At 39.0% G+C, this 27,624-nt stretch overlaps 1 protein-coding gene across 6 annotated transcripts; it reads left to right on the top strand.

Annotated features, from left to right (window-relative positions):
- Positions 1-172: 172 nt before the first annotated feature.
- Positions 173-26,313, top strand: ssx2ipa (synovial sarcoma, X breakpoint 2 interacting protein a). 6 transcript variants are annotated; one of them, XM_058760929.1, is made up of 15 exons: positions 230-403; positions 2,788-2,945; positions 4,577-4,743; positions 15,582-15,782; positions 16,256-16,366; positions 18,099-18,234; positions 18,410-18,485; positions 18,577-18,757; positions 19,574-19,721; positions 20,577-20,713; positions 21,989-22,162; positions 22,989-23,106; positions 23,254-23,416; positions 25,282-25,399; positions 25,492-26,311. In XM_058760929.1, exons 2-14 carry the CDS (start codon positions 2,900-2,902, stop codon positions 25,391-25,393), a joined length of 1,770 nt encoding a protein of 589 aa, XP_058616912.1. In that variant the 5' UTR covers positions 230-403; positions 2,788-2,899; the 3' UTR covers positions 25,394-25,399; positions 25,492-26,311. The 6 variants fall into 6 exon arrangements, with proteins under 6 accessions (XP_058616905.1, XP_058616915.1, XP_058616912.1 ...); XM_058760947.1 differs by having other exon boundaries at positions 23,254-23,392; positions 25,492-26,310; XM_058760922.1 differs by having other exon boundaries at positions 173-283; positions 25,282-26,302.
- Positions 26,314-27,624: the final 1,311 nt, after the last annotated feature.

Raw genomic sequence — 27,624 nt, 5'->3', positions numbered from 1 at the left:
TAGGTTAAATAGATAATATAACAAATAAATGTTTAAAAAAATCAAGTAAATTGAGAAATCAATAAAATTTCTTTGTGTATTTTATTGTTTAGTTAGTTCTGTAGGAAGGCGTTAAGCACCTGTTGCGTGTTGTAACAGACAGGTGGGAAGGATGGTCCAACCAATCAAATGGCGAGTTGCTGGTTGCTTGACAACAGACTGGCCAATGAGAGTCGAGCTTGTTTATTTAGAAGAACAGAGGTGCACTTCAAATCATCCAAACATCGCCTGCGCTTCAGGGCAGGTGAATAATACTCGCACTGCGATCTCACACAAACACACGGCATCTTTAAACACTTTAAACACGGATAAGTCTGAAAAACCTCATCGGTCTGTTTCTTGGATCCGTGGAGCCGCAGCTGCTGTAAGTCAGTCTGTGTGACTGTGTGTGTTAGCCGCTGTGCTAAAGCTGAAACTCCGGCTGTGTCTCTAATTGTCGTGTGCTGCCTACACAGACAGCACGTCTAGGTGTGAAGAGACGTGTTAAAATCCGCCCAAAAAATGCTGTCTATGTAGTTGACTGAAAACAGACCCACTGCATCCTCTGAATGCGAATAGATGTGTGTGAAATATGATTTTCAAATAAGTAATGTTAGAACTGAGAATATTAGAATCAGATTTAACTGGTGTCGCTAACTAGTGATGGCACAATTCTTCATATTCAAATGCAGTGAAATTGGGTGTATTACTCGCAGTGCACGTTTCTGCCATCTAGTGATAAAACACAAACAGTCCGACTGAATGTGGTTGCTTTGCTCTAATGTCGTTAGGTAAAGAGAGATTCATTGCACTCTTTCTGGAGTAAAACTGTTTAGTTTCCTGTATTGCTTCTGTAACTCTGCTGAGGTGATCAATTCTGGCCTTTGTTGAGGAACAGGATATTTTACAACCATGTTTTAAATATGCAATATGAGTAATGTTATCTAAGTTAATGTTCCACCCATCCATGAGAGCTCTTGTGAAATCTTGCTCCAGCTGCTGACATGGAGATAAACTCCCTATCTGCTCTCTCCCTAAACATGCTAATATCTTCTTGTTAAACCGCTCTCCGCCTCCCGAGCCTCTCAGAACAGAATGACCTTGACTACAGCAAGCAGTGTTGTTTTTTGTTTAACATCATAACAGGTACTGAAAACCAAGTACAGTTTAAAACATAAGGAAAAGCAACAGAGCATAGAGGATTAATTATTAACATATTAGTTCATACATCCATAAATCTGTATGCCAGAACAAACAGCATATGAAAAGGAAAGGAAAAATCGGGTCTAAAACTTTTTGTGCTCAGATCACTGAAACCACATACTTGGGGTAGTCAGAAAAGTTTTTATTTTTTTAAATAATAATGAACTTAGTAATAAACTTTTTTTTTTTTCTTATTAGAAAATTTAGCACAAAATGGTGGGAAAGACCTGTCAAAAAAAAGTTTAGAAATGCTAGAATAGGGCCTTTTTGTTACTGTGAAAATGGTCTTAAATTTCACTTGAAGTGGCATCAAAAGGTCTTAAGTTTTAAATCTAATAACTACAAAACCTGCAGATACCCAGTGAAAATAACACTGGTGTTTGCTAAGATAGGCATCTGTTACTAATTTCTTATACTTTTTCAAATAGGATTTTTCCAAACCCTGCCATTTATGATCTCTCACAATTTATTTTTGGATTTAGTTTTGTCTCTCTGAGTAGGACAGTGGAGTATGGACAGGAAAGAGAGAGGAAGTGGAGACATCCTTGTTCACCAAACAATGTGAAAACTGAAACCCATAATTCACCTTTATATATCTTAATTATTTTACTTTATGTATTTACACACATGTTTTGGTAAATATGCATAATGGAAACTTGTCACAACAGTAAAAAAGTAAATTGAATGCATTTTTACTTAATTCAAGAAAGAAAAAAAAAGAGAGCGAGAATTTACAGATTGTACCTTGCAAATATCAGTGGATTTAATGGTGTGGATAAATACATTCATTTTCCAGGAGGGTAAAAGGGACAGTGTCTTGGGCCTTAGTCATAACTCCTTTGCTTAACATAAAATAAAATATAAAGCATTCTATTGACAATATATCCCAATGGGTTAATAAAACCATCTCATTTTCCTTTTGAATTTAGTTTTTTTTTAACCCCATTGGCAGATTCTTTTATTTTAAGCATAGTCGCTTAATTTTGATACATTTTTCAGAAAACAAGTATTATATCTTAAGTCATTTTTCTTCTCAAGTAAATGTATCTTGATTTGAAAATGTATAGATAATTAACAATAGATAATTTTTTTTACTTATTTTATTATTATTAGTTTTTGTTTTTTTGTTTTTTAGGCACAAACCCATTTCATTTGTCATGTTAATTGCAGAGCTGAATGTCTACTACACAGTTGTGTTGTTGGTAGCACTTCCTCAAAGTATTTACTGTTTTTCGCGATTAGATGCATCCATGTTTTTTTTCTAATGTCTGAACTGAATCTGTAAAGATACCTTTTCTACCTTACCTTTTCTTGACAATTGTCTGTGTGAGTTACTTAACCAATGAAATGGGCTGTGGGGCGGGGTTTGCACTTAACTGGTTTGGGGGGAAATGCACTTGTATGACACCTCAATCCTCCTGTGCTCTATGCTTGTCTTGCTCTGCGATCTCCACCCCCTCCGTCCCCCGCCGCTTCTGGTAATCCTGCAGTGGAATTCCACGGCTGTTTAATCCGGCTTCACAGGCCTTCTGCTGTGTAATCCAGTGCTCCTCTCTTCTATTTCAGGCGCGATGGCTGAGTGCTAGCCTCTGTCTCTGGCCTAGCCACTTGTGTCCAGCCTTGCAGCTCATTTGGATGAGCGGGACGCTGGAGAATCCCATCCGAGCTGAAGGTTGACATGGGAGATTGGTGGACTCCTGCAATGATGCCAGATCCATCTCTCGGTGAGCAGCAAACATGGAAATGTTGTGTCTGGAACTCTGCGAACGGAGTCGGCTTGATCTTGTTAAGAGACTGAGCTAATTTGAGCACGGTTTGTAAATAATCTGTGAAACGTTGCGTTATATTGAACCTAGTGTTTGTATTCATTTAATATTTTACAGTATTAAATAATGATTCAACCTGTTCTTTTTTTTTTGTTCTGTAATATGTTGAAAGGAATAGTTTAGAAAATTGTCAATTTAATCCTCATGTGTTTCCAAGCCTGTATGCTATTACTCTTTTCCATGGACGCAAAAGAGTAATTTTTGACGAATCTTCATGCCGCTTTTTTCCATTTAAAAAAAAAAGTTTATAGTGACCATATCTGCAAGATTAACTGATATGTGCATTAGTTGTTGTATGGGGAAAAAAGCTTTGTGAAGATTGTTAAAAAATGCTTGAATTTGTGTTCCACAGGAGACATAATAGCATACTCATTGGGGAACAACATGAGGGTGAATATATAGTGACAAAAGTTTTGTTTTCAGTGAACTATTATTTTAATTGGGGGCCAATTACTAAAGTATTTTAGTCTTATCCTTGTCCTCCTCCACATTTGACTCTATTGCTGTGTCTACTCTATTGTGTTGGGGAAATTATGAAATTTGGCATAGATGGAGGACAGTTTGCTATTACCATAGCAGATTTTATATCTTTATCTAAAACCCTCTACCACCACCAACAGGTCAAATCTGCACTCATGTCGAGGCTAGTAACATTTGAGCTGTAAAGAGGCGGTCACACTGCACTTTTTTTATTCCATTGACTTCCATTCATACTCATACTCATGCGTCAGACCGGAAACACAAGCCCGTACGACAAGTTTCGCATTTCGTGATATCATATGACCAATGGCAGATCGATACGTCACAGCATGACCTCCTATCTGAATTAAAAGAACATAAATTTAAAACTGCAGAGCTGCAGGAAAGTGGAATAGATGTATTATAATTTATGTGTTGAATTTTAAGTTTTTAAAAAGATGCTGCACAGCGTGACGTCATATCACGACCGTTGCAGCATGTGAAACAATTCCGCATGCTCATAGTCTAGTGTGACCGCGGCTTAAGGCCTAGAATTATTTATTTTTTTTACCTGGATTAATGCCAGCTTGAATGCATAGTCAAAACCAGCATGGTTTCAATTTTTGCACAATTTCTGACTAGATTTTCGGCTGTTTTGAACTATCATGTCTAAAACTTTGTTTTTCGAACTTCAAGACCATTAGTTTGATCTTCACCAAATTTCACACATCATCTGACCATCCTGAAATTTTATTAAACTTTTTTTATTTTATTTTTTTATCAATTTTCATCTCATTAACAAATATATAAATGCACCACATAATGTTTTATTAAATATCTTGGGCAACACTACTGCCTGAAGTATGCATGTAGGTATTATATTATTTATTATTATGCATTCTGTTATTATTAACTTTTATTTATTTAGCTATTTATTTATTTATTTAGCTTTTCCTCAACTTAAACGCTCCCAGGCTACACAACACCATGTTAAAACAGTCACGTTAGACATGTCTAGTTTCGACAGGCTGTAATACCAGGCTCTGCCTTTTCTTTTGTCTTCTGCACAGACACCAAAGAGCTTTCCAGTATTTCTGGGATCAGCATGTCTTCCTCCAGGCAAAACTTGCACCATTCGCTGCATTCCACCATGGCTCTGCCCAAAACCTCTTACAGCATGTTAAGTGCATTCTGCACTGAGGAGAACATATCGCAGTGCATCGCATATATCAATCAGGTACACTACAAGAGGAGTTGCTCACATGTTGGATATGATGATTTCAGGGGTTAAACTATCTATTATCTTTCATCTGATTGGTGATAGAAAAATAAAGCAACATGGATAATGTAACAATTTTAATGGACTTAAATGTATGTTTTACTAGCATTAAACACAAAGCAAAGAGTGACATTATTACAGCGTTTACTTTGTCCCCACAAGGCTCCATTTATTGTGGTCTTGCACATGTAACATCAAACACACAGCGCAAGTGGTGCTTCAGTCCCATTTAATAAATCTGAGGGACAGGGCAGCTGTACTTGTACCTTTAAGGCACCGTAATTCTAGTTCTTAAGATTATTTAGAGTAATGTTCCTGTCTTCGAGTGAACCTATGGGAACACCCTCCAGGTGTGACGATTGTTTGAAGTCCGTACAGAATGGTGCGGATTCATTGGCTGATTGTGCTACCGCCTCCCTCTGCTATGTCTTCGCATTTCTCTGTTTCCTTGTTTCACCATGAGTGAGGACACACAATAAGTGCATTAAGAGTTTGGGTCTTTGTCATGCTCAAGCCACACTTAATGGCTTTTTGAATATCTCACATTGCAATAATTTCACACTGAAGTCCTTCATTTAAGGCCCTCTTTATGAATTATTGGAAAATCAGCCATCCCTTGTGGTCCTGGTTCATCATGTAAGTAGACCCACGCGTGGGTCCTGGAGATCCAATGTTGAGCTTGAGGCTATCAAGAGTCAGCCGATGGATTGCTCCCTTTTCTTGCGCTCTCACCAGATCAAGTGTCATGTGTATCTCTGGTGGAGTTTGCACTTTCGCCTGGGGAAAGTGTTCTTTCTATTGCTGTATTGAGGAGTTTGGCAGTACTCAGAGCGACACTCTTTCCAAGGAAATGAGTCCCTCTTTGGATTAGAGCTTTGAGTGTTGTGACACATGCCGTGATAAATTAAATGTAAAATTCAAGCATATTGTGTTCTGTGAGTACATGCACAGCAGTGGGACCACGTGCTGTCCGCGGCGCCCAGCTCAAGAAGCTGTTCAAAATCCTGCCACGCTACAGGCTCACGCCGCTCACGTAGTTCTCCGTTAAATTACATTATATATGTCCCAATTTGCTGTTAAAGTCCTCATGAAATCCAAATTGACTCTGTTTACTTTGTTAGCGCACATTTCTAGTCTTAAGGTGAACAATTAATCCAAGTTCATCCAATGAAAAATATGGTTTGTCTTGGTAATCTTTAATCAAAATCTGAACATTTGCTTCCACTCTGGAATGATGTAAGTTTGACGGCTTGGAAAGGAGGAGCACTAAAATAAAACCCCGCCCTCTACTCAATACTTCGTTTCAGTTGGAAATATGTCACTATACTGAAAGTCGGCAGCAACTTCCAGTTCACGTGGACTTTAATGTACATAATGACTTCACCCTAGGCTGAAAGAATTCTTCTCCTCCACATCACCATAAAGCGCCATTTTGGAGAGTATCATGATGCATGCGCGATTTTCTTGCGCATAAACAACAAATGTGCATGGAGCTTGTTTACATTTAAAGGAGAGCACGTGCATGTGTCGTGATATTCTCCAAAACGCACACAAAGTATTCTCGTAGCGTCATAAAATTACGGTTGAACCACTGATGTCACATGGACTGTTAACGATCCCCTTACTACGTTTCTGGGCGTTGATCGTGGTAGGACCCTTGCTGTCTATGGGAGAGTCAGAGAGCTCTCGGATTTCATCAGAAATATCTTAATTTGTGTTCCAAAGAAGTCTTACAGGTTTGGAACGACATGAGGGTGAGTAATTAATTAATATAATTTTCATAATTTTGGGTGAACTATCCCTTTAAGTATATGGAAGAAGAGGCTGGTTTGATTCCTGATTACCCTTTCTTGTCTTTGACTTTTCATATACACAAAACATGCTGCTGAACAACGGGTAACAAAAGAGAGGACGGGCCCCCTTCAGACAATTTCCTTTTTCTTTGCAGTCTCTTGAGATTTTGTTCTGTTAGTTTTGCCACTTCACATCTCGGACAATGTGTTGAACAACAATCTTTTTGTTTGCGTGCCACACAGCAATGCCTATGGAGCATAGAAGTTTACGATGATGTACTTTTAAGAAGCATTGCCACCATGGTGCATACTGAACCCATTATTTCGAGTCAGTCTGTGCTTTCTGACATTATGGGATGGGTTTTACCTGCTGCTCAGCCACTTAAAGGTCCCATTTGGGAAGACTTGCAACAGACAGAGGCACAGGATGTTTTGGTACGCTCCTCATGCACTGACTGGAGACATAGAAGGCTTTCTTTGATATGAGCACTGTCTGGCAGTTGCGTTGCTCTCATGAGCCTCCGTGATCCTCTTTCACAGGCTTCAGCTGTAAAATTCCTGGTGCCTCTCTGTTAATTTGGCAGAACATCTGCTGAATGTCTCTTGTTGGGTTCTGCAAACCAAAAAGAGGTGCACTATCCAATTTTGGCACTACCCCCCTCATTGCTCACCATTAGGGCTGTCAAAAATAAATATTTCAATTTCAAATATTCGTTGAATTTAAAATAAAAATCCACATTTGAATGCAAAACATTGCATTCGAATTTTAGGTGTGCATCAGGCTGCCTTATCAGTGGCACACAAGCTGCGATGACAATGCAATTGTCATTGCACTGTAATGTTTTTCTTAGCCTATACAGTGAAACCACTAGATGCAGCGCTGAAGATGTTGTTTACATCAAAACTGAAAACAAGCAGTTCACACAGAACACCTATTTATCGCATTTTCTAGAGGGACATCTATCACCGTTGCACTCGCGTCTCGCACAATAGAGCCGCATGTTTAGAAAGCCATGTAAAATTAATGCAAGTTCAACTTTTTAAAACGCGTCTCAAGACTTTATGCCGGTTTTTCCCCATCCCACTGCATCTCATGATTGGTTTTTCAGTCCTTTGTATTAAACTATATATACATACATGATGCTGTTTTATTTCTAATTGTCTAAGCAACTTAATTATATTTGGTTTATAAACAATTTAAACATTATGCACTTTTTTCTTTTTTTTTTTCAAAGATGGTAGTGTTATTTTATTGCTTTGAAGAGACATGCATTAGTAATATTTTGCTCCATGCACCCTCTTGTGGCCTCGAGAGAAGCTTTTTAGTTTTTCAACAAGTTTGACCGCCTTACTCGCCACAGAAGCTCAGGAAGCTCAGATTTTATGGCAGAAAATACACTTCCTGTAAGAAGATAGGAGCTGTAGAGAAAATGCTTCCTCCCAAGAGGGAATCTGGTTTCTACATTCAGTATTTTCTAGTGCTGAAAAAGGATGGCGGTTTGCGCCTTTGGGCAAAATCTGTCACTGCAAGGCGATGATAAATGTCTTGTGCAGTTTTTTTGAAAAACATCCAGTCTATTTAGTCTGGAAAGGTGATCATCTCACGTGGCACATAAATTACATGGAGGTGATGGTTTTTTTAGTCATGTAGTCATCAGGATGGACAACATCAGTGGTCTCTTAGGTAAAACCACTAGGGGGAATGAATTTATTTATTAGCAGAGGTTTGACAGGGCAGTAGTGGATCTGCTCTGTTAGCTTTGAGCGAGACGTCTCATTGCCCCATTTCATTCTCTCTGTCTCCTCTATTGCCTCTGGGGATGGACACTCTGGCTTATGTGCTGCCGATGGTCCATCTGAGTGCTTTTCCACTAATAAGTCTGCTTCCGGCAGTTCTTATGAGGGTCCGGGAGGACAGAGTGCTGGTATCACCATTTTGGCCATTTCACCATATTGTTCTCAGATTTGGTGTCTCTTCTGGAGGAGCTTCCTTGGGAGATCAAGGGAGCATTTCCCAAAAGCATTGTTGGCTAACTATGGTCGCAAGTTCCATTGAACTCTATTAGTAATGTCAGAACATGTGACCATAGATGCTTTTGGTAAATGCTTGTCCAAATACCCACACTTGCAGTCTGAACCACTTGAGAGTCTAAGTGTCCACTCTAAGTGTATCCTATCATGCATCATGGTCTGCAAATAAATTGTGACTTTTTGCTGAGATCTCGCGAGAGTTTGTGGCAAGCTTTTTAGTGTAATATTAATAATTAGATATTACATCAAATTTTGCAGTAAAACAAAGTGTTGAACATTTATTGGTGCAAAAATGAGCATGTTAATTTTGTACAAGTGCATTTTATCACTTTATTAGAAGCACCACAATTACTAAACTGTCATGTGTTACAGAGACTGAACAGATGTTTAGAAGTTTATTTTAAAATGCAATTGAAAATCAACAAAGCTCTGTAAACATTTGCATTTTTACAATACTCTTAAGTGTGTCCCATCGGGTAATGAAAAGTTCTGCACACACTTGCAGTCTTCATGCTCCCTTGAACACTTGGGCCAAATACAGGAAATACATAACATCATGTAAGTAGACAAGTGGTCAAGTGCAAAAACCGCAAGTGTGAGTATTTGGTCAAACCCTTACACTCTGAGGCTTGGGGCAGCATGTGGGATCACTGGCAAGAAATGTGGAAACTATTGGTTAAGTCTTTGAATCAGGCTCTTACTTTTTTTTTTTTTTTTTTTTTTTTTTTGGACCAGAGATAATGGAGATACCCTACTACTACGCTTTTAAGTGGTGCTTTTTTGCGTCACTGTGCAGAGAGCACAATCACAGTCCGGATCCCTGCCCTGTTGGTTCAGTGCTGGCATTCCTTCAAGAGTTACACTCAAGGTGTATGTAGTGGCGATTGCTTCCAGTCTAGTGATGGTTTTGTTGCGGCCGAAGCTAGGTTGCATATCAAAAGTAGCTTCTCTTTCATTTTGCTCTCTGGATGTTGTTGCAGTCATTTTCTCCTCCATTCTTTGAGTCGTAGGAGAATGAGAGACTGCATATGCGTTGTCCTGAGGGTGTTACTGATTAACTTTGACTGCATGAGCCAGTGTTGTAAATCTGATCTGCTGTTTGTGTGTTTGGTGGCTGCGACAAGGGTGTTGCCACTATGAAACAACTGATGTTGCATTGGGTGAAAAATGCGACTTGTGTGAGTGGCACATCTTCGCCTCTTGGCATTCAAGCTCACTCTACTAGAGGCGTTGCACCTTCTCAGGCATTATCAAAGGATGCAACTTTAGAGGATACTTGTGTGGCGGCAGGTTGGGCCTCTCTGCATACTTTTATCAGATTTGATGATCTGGATGTTGACTTCACTCTTGCTTCCCAGGTTTTATCTGTTTGAACAGATGTTATTTTTCTCTCATTGTGTGCATATGTTTCACAGGCTCATAAACTGGCAGACACTCTGTAGTATTACACTGTAGTAACTCCTGGAAGGTATTCCCATTTGAGTCAGCTAATGACGCAGCTTCTCATTGCCTACTCTGGGAACCAGAGTTACATAACCAAGATGTTTCCACCTTGTTTATTCTTGTTTAGATGGATATTAATGCACTACAAAAAGGTACAAAGAATATAAACCCTGATCTATTTTCTTAATAGATTGCTCATAGAATTATAAACTGAGGTAAAACCGCTTGTGGTTTTTGAGCGCCATATTGCGATTCTCATCCATCAGAGGTCATCGACTCCCAGCCAGTACTTTGACCTAAAATGACATGGTTTAAAGCATATCAGTAACGGAATTTAGTGTTTAGGATATATGTCTGTAAATTGTTTATTTGGACATTATCTGTATTTATCAGAGGTCCGAGCGCTGACGCGAAGCATCAGCGGAAGCGTTCAGCCTCCTCGTGTGAAGACCGACGAGGGTAAAGACCATCGACTTTTCCTGCGCGACTTTAACCGAGCAACGACACCGAGCGACACACTTAAGTATCTTTTCTTTTTCCCCTTCCCTTACACACTTTCCGCTTTCCATCCTCTTTCCTGCCACCTCTATCATGTGTTTCCAAACTATTCCGGTTCTCTCTCAACCACGCCTAACGTCCCACGCAGACGGCAACGTAATCCTGCTAACCTGCGCCTTATCTCTACCTCCTTCACTACACCTCTTTCCTTCTCTGTGGGTCTCTGAATTGTCAGTCAGCTGTCAACAAAGCTGACTTCATTTCTGCTTTTTCTTTAAAATCCACGCTCAGCATCTTGGGCTTGACTGAGACCTGGATTCGTCCAGAAGACTCAGCAACCCCAGCTGCTCTCTCTACTAATCTCTCTTTCTCTCACACCCCGGCAAGTTGGTCGGGTGGAGGCACTGGTCTGCTCATTTCTAACAATTGGAAATACTCAACCCGCTCTTCCCTATGCAATTACAACTCATTTGAATCTCATGCCATTACTGTATCAGCTCCGATAAAACTCCAGATCGTGGTCATTTACCGTCCCCTAGCCAAATTCTAGCCACCTTCCTAGAGGAGCTGGACGGGCTGCTGTCCTCTTCGTGGAGGATGGCACTCCACTCCTAGTCTTTGGTGATTTCAACATTCACCTAGACAAGCCTTATGCTACAGACTTCCATGCACTCCTAGCTTCGCTTTGATCTCAAACACCTTACCACTACTAGCACGCACAAATCAGGCAACCAACTTGACTTAATTTACACACGCAATTGTACTGCAGATAACATTCTGGTACAACCGCTACATACTGGACCATTTCTTCATTACATTTACATTACACTTTGCTTCTCCTGTGCCACCAACCCCTACCAGTTACTTTTAGACGAAACCTCGCTCCCTTTCTCCTTCCCATCTTTCCTCTGTGGTATCCTCCTCTTCCTTCACCCACCCATTTCTCATCTCTGGATGTAAACGCAGCTACTGAGACTTTATGCTCTACCTTAACCTCTTGTCTAGACGACATTTGTCCTCTCTCCTCTAGGCCCGCACGGGCTGCTCCTTCCAACCCCTGGTTATCCGAGGTTCTTCGTGAACATCGGACTACACTCAGAGCGGCAGAGAGAAATGGCGCAAATCAAACGATCTGTCGGACCTCAGTAGGTACCAGTCTATGCTCACATCCTTCTCTGCTAAAGTCCACACTGCCAAATCCTCACATTTCCGCAACAAGATCGACAGCGCTCCAGACATGCGTAATCTCTTCAGAACATTTAATTCCTCCTCTGTCCCCTCCACCTCCTCCCTCCACCTCTATTACAGCTGATGACTTTGCCACTTTCTTTACAGACAAAACTAGATCAATCAGTGGTCAGTTTTCACCTCCACGCACACAGGACCCTCACCCTACCACATCCACTGCTAAAACTCCCATCTTTTCTTTCTGTCCACTCACTGAAGCTGAAGTATCCAAGCTTCTCCTCTCCAACCATCCTACAACATGTCCTCTTGACCCAATCCCCTCACACCTTCTCCAAGCAATCTCACCCACACTCTTACCTGCACTCACACACATCATCAACACATCCCTACTCACAGGTAACTTCCCCATTATGCGTTCAAGCAGGCTCGGTAACCCCACTGCTCAAAAACCTACATTAAACACTTCTCTTATAGAAAACTACAGACCTGTCTCTCCTTCCGCTCATAGCGAAAACACTTGAACGAGTTGTCTTCAACCAAGTCTCACTGTTTCTTTCACAGAACGACAAACTGGATGCTAAACAGTCAGGTTTCAGGAGGGGCCATTCAACTGAGACTGCGCTTCTCTCGGTCACTGAAGCCCTGCGAATTGCAAAAGCCCATTCCAAATCATCAGTCCTCATTCTGCTGGACCTATCTGCCGCTTTTGACACTGTCAATCATCAGATACTCCTGTCCACCCTCTCATCACTGGGCATCTCTGGCATTCCACTTCGCTGGTTTGAATCCTATCTCACTGGTAGGTCTTTCAGGGTGGCCTGGGAGGTGAGGTATCCAAAGCACATACACTGGTCACTGGGGTTCCTCAGGGATCAGTTCTTGGACCCTCCTCTTCTCCACATACACTACATCACTGGGTCCCATCATACAGGCACATGGATTCTCATACCATTGCTACGCTGATGACACACAGCTCTACCTCTTTTCAACCAGATGATCCAACGGTAACTGCAAGGATCTCAGGTTGCCTGGCGGACATCTCGGCATGGATGAAAGAACATCACCTGCAGCTCAACCTGGCAAAGACTGAGCTTCTTGTCCTCCCTGCCACTCCGACTCTACAGCATGACTTCACGATCCAGTTAGGTTCATCAACAATAACCCCATCAACTTCGGTCAGAAATCTTGGTGTAATCTTTGATGATCAGCTGACCTTCAAAGACCACATTACAAAACTGCTCGATCTTGCAGGTTTGCACTATATAACATCAGAAAGATCAGGCCCTTTCTGACAGAGCATGCTGCACAACTTCTTGTCCAGGCCCTTGTCATTTCTAGGCTGGACTATTGCAATGCTCTTCTGGCTGGACTTCCGTCTAATACAGTCAAACCTCTACAAATGATTCAGAATGCAGCGGCACGACTGGTCTTCAACGAGCCCAAAAGAGCCCATGTTACACCTCTCTTTATCTCCCTGCACTGGCTACCAATCACGGCTCGCATCAAGTTCAAGACACTGATGCTTGCATATAGAACAACCACTGGCTCAGCACCCGCTTACTTGCACTCTCTATTAACAAACTACATCCCCTCCAGAAATCTGAGATCTGCTAGTGAGCGACGCCTCGTGATACCATCACAGAGAGGCGCAAAATCACTCTCTAGATCATTCTCATTCACCATTCCTGGCTGGTGGAACGATCTTCCCACCTCTATCCGGAATGCTGGATCCCTGTCAATCTTCAAGCAACAACTGAAAACTCATCTCTTTCGACAGCACTTGACTTCATCCTAAACTTAAAAAAAAAAAAAAAAAAAAATTCTTTACTTATTCCTTCCTTTGGTAGTTTGTATTTATTTGAACAATGTCTGAGACTTGGTGTTGCAAGCACTTCGTATGTCTGATTGCCTCTTCAAGATTAATCGCTCGATGTATTCCCCAATTGTAAGTCGCTTTGGATAAAAGCGTCTGCTAAATGACTAAATGTAAATGTAAATGTAAATTACTAAACTGTCATGTGTTACAGAGACTGAACAGATGTTTAGAAGTTTATTTTAAAATGCAATTGAAAATCAACAAAGCTCTGTAAACATTTGCATTTTTACAATACTCTTAAGTGTGTCCCATCGGGTAATGAAAAGTTCTGCACACACTTGCGGTCTTCATGCTCACTTGAACACTTGGGCCAAATACAGGAAATACATAACATCATGTAAGTAGACAAGTGGTCAAGTGCAAAAACCGCAAGTGTGAGTATTTGGTCAAACCCTTACACTCTGAGGCTCGGGGCAGCATGTGGGATCACTGGCAAGAAATGTGGAAACTATTGGTTAAGTCTTTGAATCAGGCTCTTACTTTTTTTTTTTTTTTTTTTTTTTTTTTGGACCAGAGATAATGGAGATACCCTACTACGCTTTTAAGTGGTGCTTTTGCGTCACTGTGCAGAGAGCACAATCACAGTCTGGATCCCTGCCCTGTTGGTTCAGTGCTGGCATTCCTTCAAGAGTTACACTCAAGGTGTATGTAGTGGCGATTGCTTCCAGTCTAGTGATGGTTTTGTTGCGGCCGGCTAGGTTGCATATCAAAAGTAGCTTCTCTTTCATTTTGCTCTCTGGATGTTGTTGCAGTCATTTTCTCCTCCATTCTTTGAGTCGTAGGAGAATGAGAGACCGCATATGCTTTGTCCTGAGGGTGTTACTGATTAACTTTGACTGCATGAGCCAGTGTTGTAAATCTGATCTGCTGTTTGTGTGTTTGGTGGCTGCGACAAGGGTGTTGCCACTATGAAACAACTGATGTTGCATTGGGTGAAAAATGCGACTTGTGTGAGTGGCACATCTTCGCCTCTTGGCATTCAAGCTCACTCTACTAGAGGCGTTGCACCTTCTCAGGCATTATCAAAGGATGCAACTTTAGAGGATACTTGTGTGGCGGCAGGTTGGGCCTCTCTGCATACTTTTATCAGATTTGATGATCTGGATGTTGACTTCACTCTTGCTTCCCAGGTTTTATCTGTTTGAACAGATGTTATTTTTCTCTCATTGTGTGCATATGTTTCACAGGCTCATAAACTGGCAGACACTCTGTAGTATTACACTGTAGTAACTCCTGGAAGGTATTCCCATTGAGTCAGCTAATGACGCAGCTTCTCATTGCCTACTCTGGGAACCAAAGTTACATAACCAAGATGTTTCCACCTTGTTTATTCTTGTTTAGATGGATATTAATGCACTACAAAAAAGGTACAAAGAATATAAACCCTGATCTATTTTCTTAATAGATTGCTCATAGAATTATAAACTGAGGTAAAACCGCTTGTGGTTTTTGAGCGGCCATATTGCGATTCTCATCCATCAGAGGTCATCGACTCCCAGCCAGTACTTTGACCTAAAATGACATGGTTTAAAGCATATCAGTAACGGGAATTTAGTGTTTAGGATATATGTCTGTAAATTGTTTATTTGGACATTATCTGTGGAGTTTACGGTCATTTTGCGCAAGATGAGTGATATATAAAAATGGCTAAGATGTCAGTAAGTAATTTAACTAACAAATAATGACAGTTAAAAGGGGTCCAGACTGGACAATGCAAGTTCTCTGACTTTTTACTAGCATGTCAGTTTGCATAGGAATTAAGTGTTGCATTAAATGTTAATTTAACCAAAATTTAATTTGTTGTCTTGACTGCTCTGTTGAATCAGTCATGCATATTAAGTCACTCTACTAATAAAAAAATATTTGAAATGTCTACCATAAAACATAATTTCATAACTTGTTAATAACAAAGTTTTCCCTGTCATTGACGACAAAGCAGATGATCTGTTTGTCTTGGTTCTCCTCAGGAGGTGTGTTCGCTGGGCTTGACTGGAGTGAGTTTCGAGTCTAAATCAGGCAGTCTGAGCGCTGTGCCGGTTGTGAACCTGCTCTATGAAGTGCTGCAGCTGCAGAGGAGAGCTCAGTGTGCCCTACATGAGCTGGAGACGCAGCAGCTGAAGAACGGCAGTGACCTCGAGCATCTGCAGCACAGCAACTGTAGACTCAAAGTACTCCGCTTTCTACATTTACTCCAGACAAAACAATGGGTTGGAAATATTAAGGAATTTTAAAATGTGATTTCCAGGCCTGGAATAGTCAGGGAAATAAGTAAAATCTTCCTGTAAAAGTATGGAAGATTTCTATTGTGAATATTAATTTTTTTTAATTAATGCCTTTTCACCAGATTTCACAAAGTTTTGGTGTCTTGCTAATGGTGACTTAATTTTAAATGGTTGATAATGCTGCAAATATATACGAATTTGTCTCAGTTTCAGTTGCAGGCTGGATGACTTTATTTATTTACTTTCACCAGTAACACATTCAATGTCTATTTTGCACAGTGCTGTGGTGCTGAGTTTACTAATTTATCTATAAAATAGTGAAATAAGAGGAAAGTGTTGTTCGTAATGTAAAATTTCAATGCAAAAAACACAAGTAGCCTACTCTTAATTTCTACTACTGTTGTGTAATTGTGTCTCAGGATCAGCTGGAGCACACCAGGAGAGAGAACTCAGGCCTGCACGAGGGTGAGCGACAGCTACAGCTGAAGATCAAAACCTTACAGAACTGCCTCAAGTCTGAGAAAGAGGAAGTAAGAGGAACTTAATTCACATGGTCCTATAGGCATGACAACTGCACCCCATCATGTTGCCCTATATCTGCTAATGTACTTTTGGTCCAGCATTTTCTTTCAACTAAACTGCTTTTTTGCATTTTACATTTCAAACTTTGTGTTTGAGAAACAAAATTGTAATGTATTTTCCACCATATGTGCCCACTGTGTCTGCGTGTAACCTGGCTGACCTAAAATGAGCCCTGTGTCACTCCTTTCTTAAGTTGTGGGTTATATGACACTTCTTTTGTTAACATAAAGTGGTAAAAAGTCAACAAAAAGAATGTCATGATCTGTGGTGTCTAAGGCAAATGTGACCCGATCGCTTGCAGTGGAAACGCTGTCTGTCCCAGACAGCACCACCTAATCGCCTCTCACTTAACATGTAATCATTACTGGACGTGTTATGAGGAAGCGATCATAAGTGATTAAAAGACGTGTCAGAGGTGCATGTTAATACCAGTTGAAAACGGCAATGCATATTGGCCGACCATACTTTGGATAAAGAAAAATGCATCTTAAAGGGATAGTTAGTTCACTTAAAATGAACCTGCAAGAAGATATTTTGAAGAATGTGGGTAACCAACCAGTTGCTGGTAGCCATTGACTGACCAAAAGCTGATTGGTTACAAAATATTTTTGTAAACCATCCCTTCAATACCTGCTGGAAACAGGGACGATTTTACCTTGTACATGACCATGCACTGACTATATTCTAGTCTATATATATATATATATATATATATATATATATATATGCATGCATATTACAGAAATATCCTAACTATATCCTTCAGTTAGGACCACATTTAGGACAAAAGCTGTTACAGAACAGCATTTCCTAAATGCATTATCCTATCTTAACTACAGATAGGAAGGGGTATTACAGAAACCTTCTAACTTGACAAAAACTGTCTTAACTTCAGGGCAACCCCACAGCTGTCCTAACCTCAAAATTATTTGAAAGCTAGTGGAAAAACTGCTTACAGTTGCGCTGTCCAACAATGGTATTCCATTTATTAATAATCGAAAATGAAGAAAGGAGATGTTTAATGGTAGAAAGACTCTTGGAGGACCCTGACGATGTTACATTTTGATGACAAAACGCTTATAAAAGTAATTACAGACTGCCACGCAACAGGAACTGCAGCCAGCATTACAGAGACCAACAAAAGCGTCACGGAGCATTACCAGGTGTAGTGCAAGTGACTAATGCCTTACGTTTTTTTGCAAAAGGGGATTTTCAAAGTGAAGTAGCTTTTGTTTACCTCATCAGCAGCTCACGCAGTGTTGGTTGCTTGGTAACAGACCTGAGAGTGGAGTGTTGGACTTGATTGTGCAATTTAAGATTTCCTAACTAGAGATAAGATAGGATTTTGTAACATAGGATAAGAATCTCAAATCAAGTTAAGATTTGCTTCTGTAATACAAATTTGCGAAATTAAGTTAAGTTAAGACCTAAGATAAGAAACTTTCTGTAATACGCCTCCTGGTTTACAAAATAAACTCTATATAGGTAGATAGATACTATAGACAGATGGATAGATAGATATTAGTTTATTTTGTAAAGCAAGTTTGTTGATATCTTTTGTTTGTTCACTTTTTTTTTTTTTTTTTTTTTTTTTAAGGCTTTAGTGTAGGCTACTGTGTATGTATCCTGCATGATAATCATACAGCACCCTTAATATTATGTGTAATTAATATGATGCAGGTACAGAAACTGCAGAGCATCATCTCTAGTCGTGCCACGCAGTACAACCACGACACCAAGCGGAAAGAGAGAGAGTGCACCAAACTAAAGGAACGTCTCAACCAGCTGCTCATGGACAAGAGAGACAAGAAACTCTGTGAGAGCTTGCATTTCTGGCAACCTTTTATATAGCTTTAATACAGTGAAGCAGCCAGATGTCAACTTTGTTCTTTTATTTTCCTTTTTAGACTGCAAACATTCACAATTCACATAATCCAGAAAGATTTGAAGTTTACAGTATTTCCATATTCTCTGTTTTCATTTGTGTTCAGCCATTGAAATCTCAAACCATGTGGGAAGGTCAGATGGCAAGAGAGGCCTCTGGAAGACGGGCAAGATGGAGGCCAGGTAACCTCCTGTGCTGGTGTGGCTGTTTGACATGGCATTTGTATTTCTCACAGTGAAACACGGCGTAAAACATTTGCTCTTGTGTTGTCAGACATGAGGGTGAGATGTACAGGGCTCTGCTGAGTGATTATGAGACGCGGCAGAGATCTCTGATGATGGAGAACTCTGAGCTTAAAAAAGTGTTGCAGCACATGAAGAAGGACATGATCACCATTCTGAGCCCAAAGAAACCCTGCGTCAAAACCGAGCCAGCAGATGATAGCCTAGAGCAGGTCAGAAGTCTCCTCGCACACTCTATGAACAATGACATGTTGTGTAAAGTTGTAAATAGCAACGCATGTTAAAGCATCAAACAGTGTCGTTGCAACATGAAACCAAAAGGCACCACCTCTGACCAATACCTAATTAGCGATTTTTGGCTTACTTTAGATAATGCAGAAAATGTCTTTCTAAAATCTTACCTGGAGTTATAATATAAATTAAATAATTCAATATACATGCATGCATACTTATTTTTTTTATTTTTGGTATAATTTTCCCACCATCATGTTGTTCCAAAGCCATAAGACTTTTGTTCATCTTTAATAAACAAAGATATTTTAATGGAACATGGCAGATTACTGTTCATAAAGAGATTGTAAGAATAATCCAAATGAATCGAGCGGAGAGAAGTGCATGAGCTTTATATGATGAACAGATTCATTTTAGGTTTTTTTTCATATATAAACATTGATCAGTATACAAAGAGCTCATCAAATATGGTTAAAAAATACAGTTGAGCTTCTATTTACCATATTTGTGCTAAATGTGCAGTACATGTGTTGATCAATGTTCACATTTATATAAAAAATAAAAATCTGTTCATGTAAAGCGAATGTGTCTTTTTAAATGGATTAAACTGCTCTATTCATTTGGATTACTTTTACAATCTCTTTATGAACTTATTGTGTCGGTGGAATGGACTTTCAATGAAAAGGTTTTTATTAAAAATATCTTTATTTGTTTCAAGTCTTATGGGTTTGGCATGACACGAGGACGTGTAACTGACAGAGTTTTTATATTTGGATGAACTGTCCGTTTATCATCAGGCTGTGTCTGAGGGTGAGGAGGAGATTGGTGACTCCAGCAGAGAGACTCTGGAGCAGTCGTGTGAACAGGCCCGCGAGCAGCTCACCAACAGCATCCGCCTGCAGTGGAGGAAGCTCAAGAGCCACATGGAGAGACTCGACAGCCAAGGTACAACGTGTAGCTGTTGCTTTCCTTCTTAAATGCAATTTCAGATCTATATAAATGTTTCTGGAGTAAATGGTCAAAATTAAGCAGTGCAACCACAATAATTGCCTCTGTTGTGAAATAAAACACAAAACTTTCTCATTCATTAAAACTAAACTTCAAATGGTATAATCTTTTATAGGAATATGCATGGTTTAGTTTAATAACTAATAACACTGGCCGGTTTTACTCCGCAGTATCGCTCTTATGATTGGACAGACGTGAGTTGTAATAGACCTTGATTACACATGCATATGTAAGAGGAAAATTGTGTCGACGCAAATAGGGTTATTTCAAATCATCATGTAACATTCAGTTTTCATGTGATTTGTAAAAGATTAATTCAGTTGTCAATGTTTTATGCTGTCATTTGATTACACAAAAACTATTTCATATTATTGTAAAAAATAAATAGTTGTTTGAATTCAATTGATTTAGATGTCATTTTGATTTATTAAAATTGTAATTAAATCATTAAATGGAATCCAGTAAAATTAAAACGAAAACAAAAATTCATTTGAGAAAAAATAAAACGCATGTAAATTGTGTATGTTTCAAGATTTCAATAAATTAGACATGCTTTTTGATTACTCAAATTTAATTTAACCATTAAAATGAATTTGGAAAAAAATAAAAGATTATATAGGATCCTAGTAAATGTACATTTTTCTAGTTACACTTTGCTCTAAAATTTCATCCGTTACATATTGGTCCTGTTCTTGCAAACTGTAGTGATGTTGAATTCTAGACAAAACATTCTTTAGAGTCCGTTCTTTTGTAACTTGATCGTGAATGTCACTGGTTGTGCTTGTGTTGCAGCGTCACTGGTGGCGTGTCAGGAGCGCGAGGGAGAGGAGATGATGTCCAGGAAGGAGCACGAGGAGGAGATGCAGCGGATGAGAATGGAGTTACAGCAGTGTAAAGAGTTCATCCACATGCAGCAGCAGCTTCTGCAGGTCAGTGTCTGTTCACACTCAACACTAATGTACAGTAGGGGACAAGGTATACTTCACTTCACATCACCTCCAATATCAGATTCTGTCAATGGACCCAAACTGGCTGTCAGTGTATTGCCTTGTGTAATGATTTATGGATCCTTTGTGAATGAGCAGATTAGTGCTGTCAAATGATTAATCGCATCCAAAATAAGTTTTTGTTTACATAAAATGTGTGTGCACTGTGTATATTTATTGTGTGTATATATAAATACACGCACGCATGTATATATTTAAGAAAAATGTTATGTTTATATATGATCTAAATGATATGAATATAACTATACATGTAAATATTTTCTAAATATATGCTATTATCTATATATATATATATATATATATAATACAGCATATATTTATATTCATATAATTTAGATCATATATAAATATATTTAATATATAAACATATTTTTCTTAAATATATACATGCATACATGTACACACACACATTTTATGTAAACAAAAAAACTTATTTTGGATTCAATTAATCGTTTGACAGCACTAGAGCGCATCCAGTTCAGTGTCTCTGGTCCCTTCCATAAATTGGGCCAAAACATAGATCATATAGTGTGTTTGCACTTGCCCCAAATCAGGGTTTCTGCAGGTTTTAAAAAGTCTTAATTTGCCATTCCACAAATTAAAGCCTGAAAAGGTCTTAAATCAGAGCAGAAAGTTTTACATTTTCTTTGTATTCTTGTCTTTTTTCCCAATATAAATGTTCAAACAACCTTAAATGAAGATACATTTTGCATTTGAGATGTAAACTGAAGATATTAAGTCTTGTTAACTGAGAAGTCTTGTTTTTTTTTTCATAATCATAAATTCACTGCATTTTGTTAAATTTCTTAGAAAACGAGACTACTTGTGTCATTTTTGCATGGAATCTTTAGATATTTGCACTGGAAAACAAGACAAAAATACTGAGGAAGAACATCAATATTTGTAGTGTGATCAGAAGGTAAAGTAAAAGTTATTTCTATATTGTAGCCAAGCAGTTTTTTCGTTAAATTGTTATGAAGGAATGATATTTTCCATTTTTGAAGTGCTTCTAATACATTTCCTTGTGTTCTCCTCAGACATTTACATTTAGAGAACATAGTGATACACTGTTCCCTTTAATTTGTTCCTTAACTTCTTTAATTGGCCTTAAAAGGTCTTAAACGTTCCTTCATGAAGCTTGCAGAAAGCCTGTAGACGTGTGGCTGTATTGAGTCTGCTTGCGGTGTGTGTTTGCAGCAGCAGCTGAGCTCGCCGTGCGATGAGGAGACGGCAGCTCTGCTGAACGACTGCTACACGCTGGAGGAGAAAGAGCGCCTCAAAGAGGAGTGGAAACTCTTCAATGAGCAGAAGAAGAACTTTGAGCGAGAGAGGAAGAATTTCACTGAAGCTGCGATTCGTCTGGGACACGAGGTACTGAATGCATACAAATACATTTATTACAATTAACATTAAAGGAATTTAGAAATCAAATTTTCCTTGAATGGTTTCGAGAAGCTCTTTGGAAGGCAGATGGAATGGGATGAATGCCACAGAAATAAGTATACATCTAAAAAATTACTCATTTCAAATCTAGGTATGATCAAGTTGCCATTTAAGTCATACCAGACTTACAAGACACAAAGCTATTTATTAAAAGGTGAACCACCAACAACATGCCTTCCTTGTCAAACTACAATGTCTGTTAAACAGGACTGGACTGTCACTGTTTTTAATGTTCAGAGATGTGTTTAGCTGATGCACTTAAAGTATCATGTATTTTATGAATATATTTTAGAATTTTTATCTAGTATTAATCTTAAATATCTTTTTATACATGTATATTTTTTTTTGGTCATTTGCATGACTTGTTGTTTATCTGCCTAAAGATAGCCTTGCGGCTGATATGGCCTAAATAAATAAGCTAACTAACTAACTCAACATCTGTTCATGTTCAAGTCCATAGCTGCTTCTAACAATAAACTGAAAGCTCTTCACATCCATACAGCTGACATGTTTACCTGATGCAGTGTGTCTGTTGTTTGCATGCCAAAGACACTGACACAATCAAAACACACCATCCGAGGAAAAAAAAAAGAAGCTAATTAAACCATTGTCTGTGATTTTTGGCCCTCCAACACTATACGTTTTTGGTTGCAGAAATGTTGATGCATCATTACACTCCATCCGGCTGTTTTTAACTCAAGCAGATGTTCTTCGTGGACAGCCCCTAACTCCTGTTACTTTCTTCCCTCTTTAGAGGAAAACATTTGAAGAAGATCGAGCTGCTTGGCTGAAGACCCAGTTTTTGAACATGACTCCATTTGTAGACCGTAAAAGACCTGCATTGTCTGAACCTCACAGTGCATTATCAGTCGGTGAGTGTGCCTACAAAACATCCCACGTCTGACACTTGCTCACTGGTGATCAGTGGATTGATTCTGTGAAATGCATCGCTTTTCTGTTTGTGAAACTCATTTATTTTGTGGTTGAAGTTCACAGTTCGTGTGTGTGTGTATCTCTAGGCACAGAACCCGAGGCCAAACTGCAGTCCACTCCACCGCTCGTGACCAAGTCCCTGTTCTCCACCCCTAAAGCTGCCCCGGTGAAGATGCCCTCCACTGCTGACCTCTACCGCACGCTGCACCTCATCCCAGACAGCAGGTACTCTCACGTGCCAGGTGCCAGGCAAGTGTTTTTTGCTAGTTTCAGCACGACGTAGTTATCATTTTCATTTCCTGCGCCACGTTGTTTAAATAGCCAATACATTTGCGTCCATTTGTGTGTTCATGGGCGTGCTGGTCTGAAAACGAGGTGTGTTCAGGCGCATTGTTGGCGCGTTGCTATTTGAGGCATCTGAAATAGACTGAAAACATTTTTTTTTTGTTATTTAAAGAGCGTGTTAGTAATATGCGCCTATAGGCAGGTCCACAACACGCGTACTCTTTTTATACAAACATGCTAAATATAAAAAATTAAAGGATTACAATGTAAAATATTATTATTGTGTAGGCTACATAAATATAAAAATTATAATGGATAGTCATTGCATGTATCAGAATAAGGCTACCTATTTGCTCGCGCACGAGCAGCTCCACTTGGAGACGTGTTCAGTCTTTGCTTGCAAATTCCGACGTGTAAATAGCGAATCCGCAATGGCGTGAGCGCAGCTGGCTCTTAAAGGAAATGGGAGATGAGACTCTGATTGGTTTATTGCACGTTATGCTCAAAACACACCCATTACTCATTAAGAGAATAGGGGCAACCCTTTTAGACCATGCACCGGGCACGGCGAGCGTTTTCCCCGTCGTTAAACTAGCAAAAGTGGATCCGACACACCCTGAGTGCACCTGCACCGTGCGCTTTAGAGCTTAGATCGTTAAAATAGGGCCCTAAGTCTTTTGAAGCCAAAGCACCTGCCTCGTTACCCACACTTGCAAAGTGTGTTTTGAACTTTTGATTAGTATTACCCAATAGGACATTTATTATTTTGGTATCGTTGAGAGAGTATTTCTGTTTTTATTAACATTTTGAATTGGTTTTTATGTTTTCTGATTTCATTATAGTTTTAAAGTTTTTAGTAATTTGCTTTTTGTTTTTATTCTTTAAAAGCCTATAGTTTTTATTCATTTTGTTTCACTATTAGTTTTAGGCATTTTAGTACATCAAGTTAAACTAAATGAAATGAGAAATGTTGCTTTGACAACTAGCTTTGCTTTTTTTTTTTTTTTTTTTTAAAACAAAATTCTGTTTTTAGTTTTAATATAATTACCCTGCTGTCCACCGATAAAACGCTTTGCTTTGCTATAGCAAAATTATGTAATATCTAAAACTGAAAGTTTTCCTTGAACAAAACTTTCAGGCACAAGAGTTCAATGAGATCCTGATTTTGTAAATCATGATTATTTTGACATGATTCATCTGTCAGTCTTCTTTAGATTCATTGGAGAAAATTAAATGTCTAACTAATGTATTTTATTGAATGCGTGTAAATTTATGGTTGTAATTTGAATGTATGCTATACATCGTGTGCAAAAAAAAAAAAATGGTATCAAATATAAATTTCATAATATGAAATAATGTTCACAAATTCAAAGCAGGACAGTTTAAATCACCAAATTATAGCTATATTGATGCTCTTCTGGTCATTTTTCCAGTATGGTGTGTTTTATAATCCCATTACAGTCACTGTGGTGTGTGTGAATGCATTAATGCACTGTAATCTAGTATAATGTACAATGTGGAATTCTGTGCTCTTTACTGACACCTGTGGTTGCAACGTAGTTACTTGAGGAACATGATGTGCTTTGGCACTGCATGGATGAATGTGGTTTGAGGTTTACCCGTGATTGCCTTTTGATTACTCCATTAGAGCAGATTTAGCTACACCAGGAGTCACTGATAAGGAGACCGTCCTAGAAATACGTATATGAGAATCATGTTGTCTGAGCAAATATTTAGCATATCTGAATGTCACTATAACCCACATGACATAGTAGCTGGATATTCTTTTCTGTGTTAATGGAGCTGACATTTGTTTTCTGTCTCTCCAGAGGCCACGGGAAATGTCCGAGCGGTGAGATGTTGACAAAGTCACGGTTGCGTAATTGTTCTACAGACTGCAGTGTCATCTCGCTGGTCAGAGACGAGAACAGCCCCATCTGATGGCATGTCAGTATTACGCTGGTCAAACACTACAGAACAGACACTCCATTGTTCAAGCTGTCGTAATTGTAAAAGTCTTCCGTTCATCCCCATCACAGCATGACCAACCAGCTGCTCCTTTACCTCCTCATCGGATTTGCTGTGTTGTCCCTTTAGGGATTTAGGGTTAAATAAAACAGATGGTGTGTTTTGCTGGATCAAATTGATCTCGGAGACAATCATTCGCATTTGCCACCATTGAATCTCATAAATATGTAAAGTGGCCAATGTGCATTGTGTTGTAGTAATTATAAGGTCACTTAAAAATACACCGTAAATCAGGTTGTGTGACATTTGTGTGAGCTGTAAATGTTACATTAATTCATTAAGCACTTTTAAGAGGAGAGATGTTTAATGTAGGTTTTAAATACTAATATAATTTGATATTTTGATTTGCCATTATTGTTGCAAAAACAGACTTATTTTGGGTTAGGTTTCACATTTAGTTTTGTACTTTTATTATAATTTAGTGATGCTAAGTGCTATGTATTGATCACATCTTTTTTAATGCAAGACAAGGAATAGGTTTTTTTTCCACTTGAATGCTGAATATTTATATTGAAAAATCAAGAATGTCTTTGATAGAATTACTTTTAGAAGACGTTTACACATTTAAAGATCAATTTCTTTAAATCAGTGCAATAAAGTTTGAAAGATATTAAAATAAAGATCTGTGTTTTTAAAGTTGGCATGAAATCATAATTGACCCTATTTTTTTCTGTAATGAATGTTACTTGTCTTCCAATGACATGACTCCCTTCTCTCTGCTGATATATGTAAGGCCACATAGCAGTTGAACCAATCACAATCAGATGTATGATGCTTACTTTGCACAATCCAATCAACAATTGATGGATAAAATACCAACAAAAATTCCCTTGCTGAGTGTGTAAATGATACACTTAATGACTGAGGATCACACACTATCAGACTTTCAAGTTGCTCTGAACACAACAAACTTGCACAGAAACATGTGCCTCATTTCTAAAATATGCATGGCAAATTAAAATAATATGCATTCTAAATTGTCTAAAAATATCAAACAGGTCTAGGTGGAATCCTAGCTTGAAGCTAATAAATTGGTGTTTGTGACCACCTTACACTATGCAATTTTCTGAAAAAATCTGTCGACTTCGAGTGACCAAAATCTCCAGACTGTCTCTACTATCTACTCCTCCAGACTGTAAATCTGGGCAAACGTTGAGTAGTGCATTACAAGTTTAAGTTGTTTGACTAGGATATCTATGGTAGTAAAGTCAGGATGAGAAGGCTGAATATTCACTGCATTAACCAGGAGTGTCCAATCCTGCTCCTGGAGGGCCAACGTCCTGGAGTTTAGCTAAAACCTACCCAAAGTTTCTGGTGAGTCTTAAGACCTTGATTAACTGGTTCAGGAGTGTTCAGTTAAGGTTAGAGCTAAACTCTACAGGATAGTGGTCCTCCAGGAACAGGTTTGGACACCCCTGGTATAAATTTATTAAGAGGTAGCCACTAACAGTACATGTAAACACGAATACGTCTTAAAGGGTTAGTTCACCCAAAAATGAAAATTCCGTCATTAATTACCCTCATGTCGTTCCAAACCCCTAAGACCTTCGTTCATCTTCGGAACGCAAATTAAGATATTTTTGATGAAATCCGAGAGTTCTCTGACCCTCCGTAGAAAGCAATGCAACTGCAATGTTCCCAGGTCCAGAAATGTAGCAAGGACATCTGTATTTTTCGTATTTTCTGTGCCCAGATTTGATAAAAAATATCTTGATTTGTGTTCTGAAGATGAACAAAGATCTTACAGGTTTGGAACGACATGAGGGTGAGTAATTAATTACAGAATTTACATTTTTAAGTGGCTTTCTTGAATTGGGCTGTTTTTACACTAAGTTTACCAGACGTGCCACTTTCCGGGCATTATTTTACACTCTTGCTGTGTGTTAAAGCAGTCGCTCCCAGAATGCTATTCCAACTGAGGAGACCCCTTACGGAGGGGAAAACCCACAGAAAAATGTGATTGGTCTAGTTTTGGGATAGTTTTGAATGGCAATTGGGATGGTTTCGCTGACCTGACAACCCTGCTTTCTTGTTTGCATGTCTTAAGAAAGATTTCCCATTAACCATCCTCCATCTGCCATTGGTTGACAAACTGGTCAACCAATGGCCTCCCCCAAACTTAGGCCATTGTTGAGTCGGGCTGG

The sequence above is a fragment of the Onychostoma macrolepis genome, chromosome 02 (genome assembly GCF_012432095.1).
Source record: "Onychostoma macrolepis isolate SWU-2019 chromosome 02, ASM1243209v1, whole genome shotgun sequence".
In the NCBI taxonomy this organism is placed as follows: domain Eukaryota; kingdom Metazoa; phylum Chordata; class Actinopteri; order Cypriniformes; family Cyprinidae; genus Onychostoma; species Onychostoma macrolepis.
The sequence above is the reverse complement of the archived record's forward strand: the minus strand, read 5'-3'. Positions and strand labels throughout refer to the sequence as shown.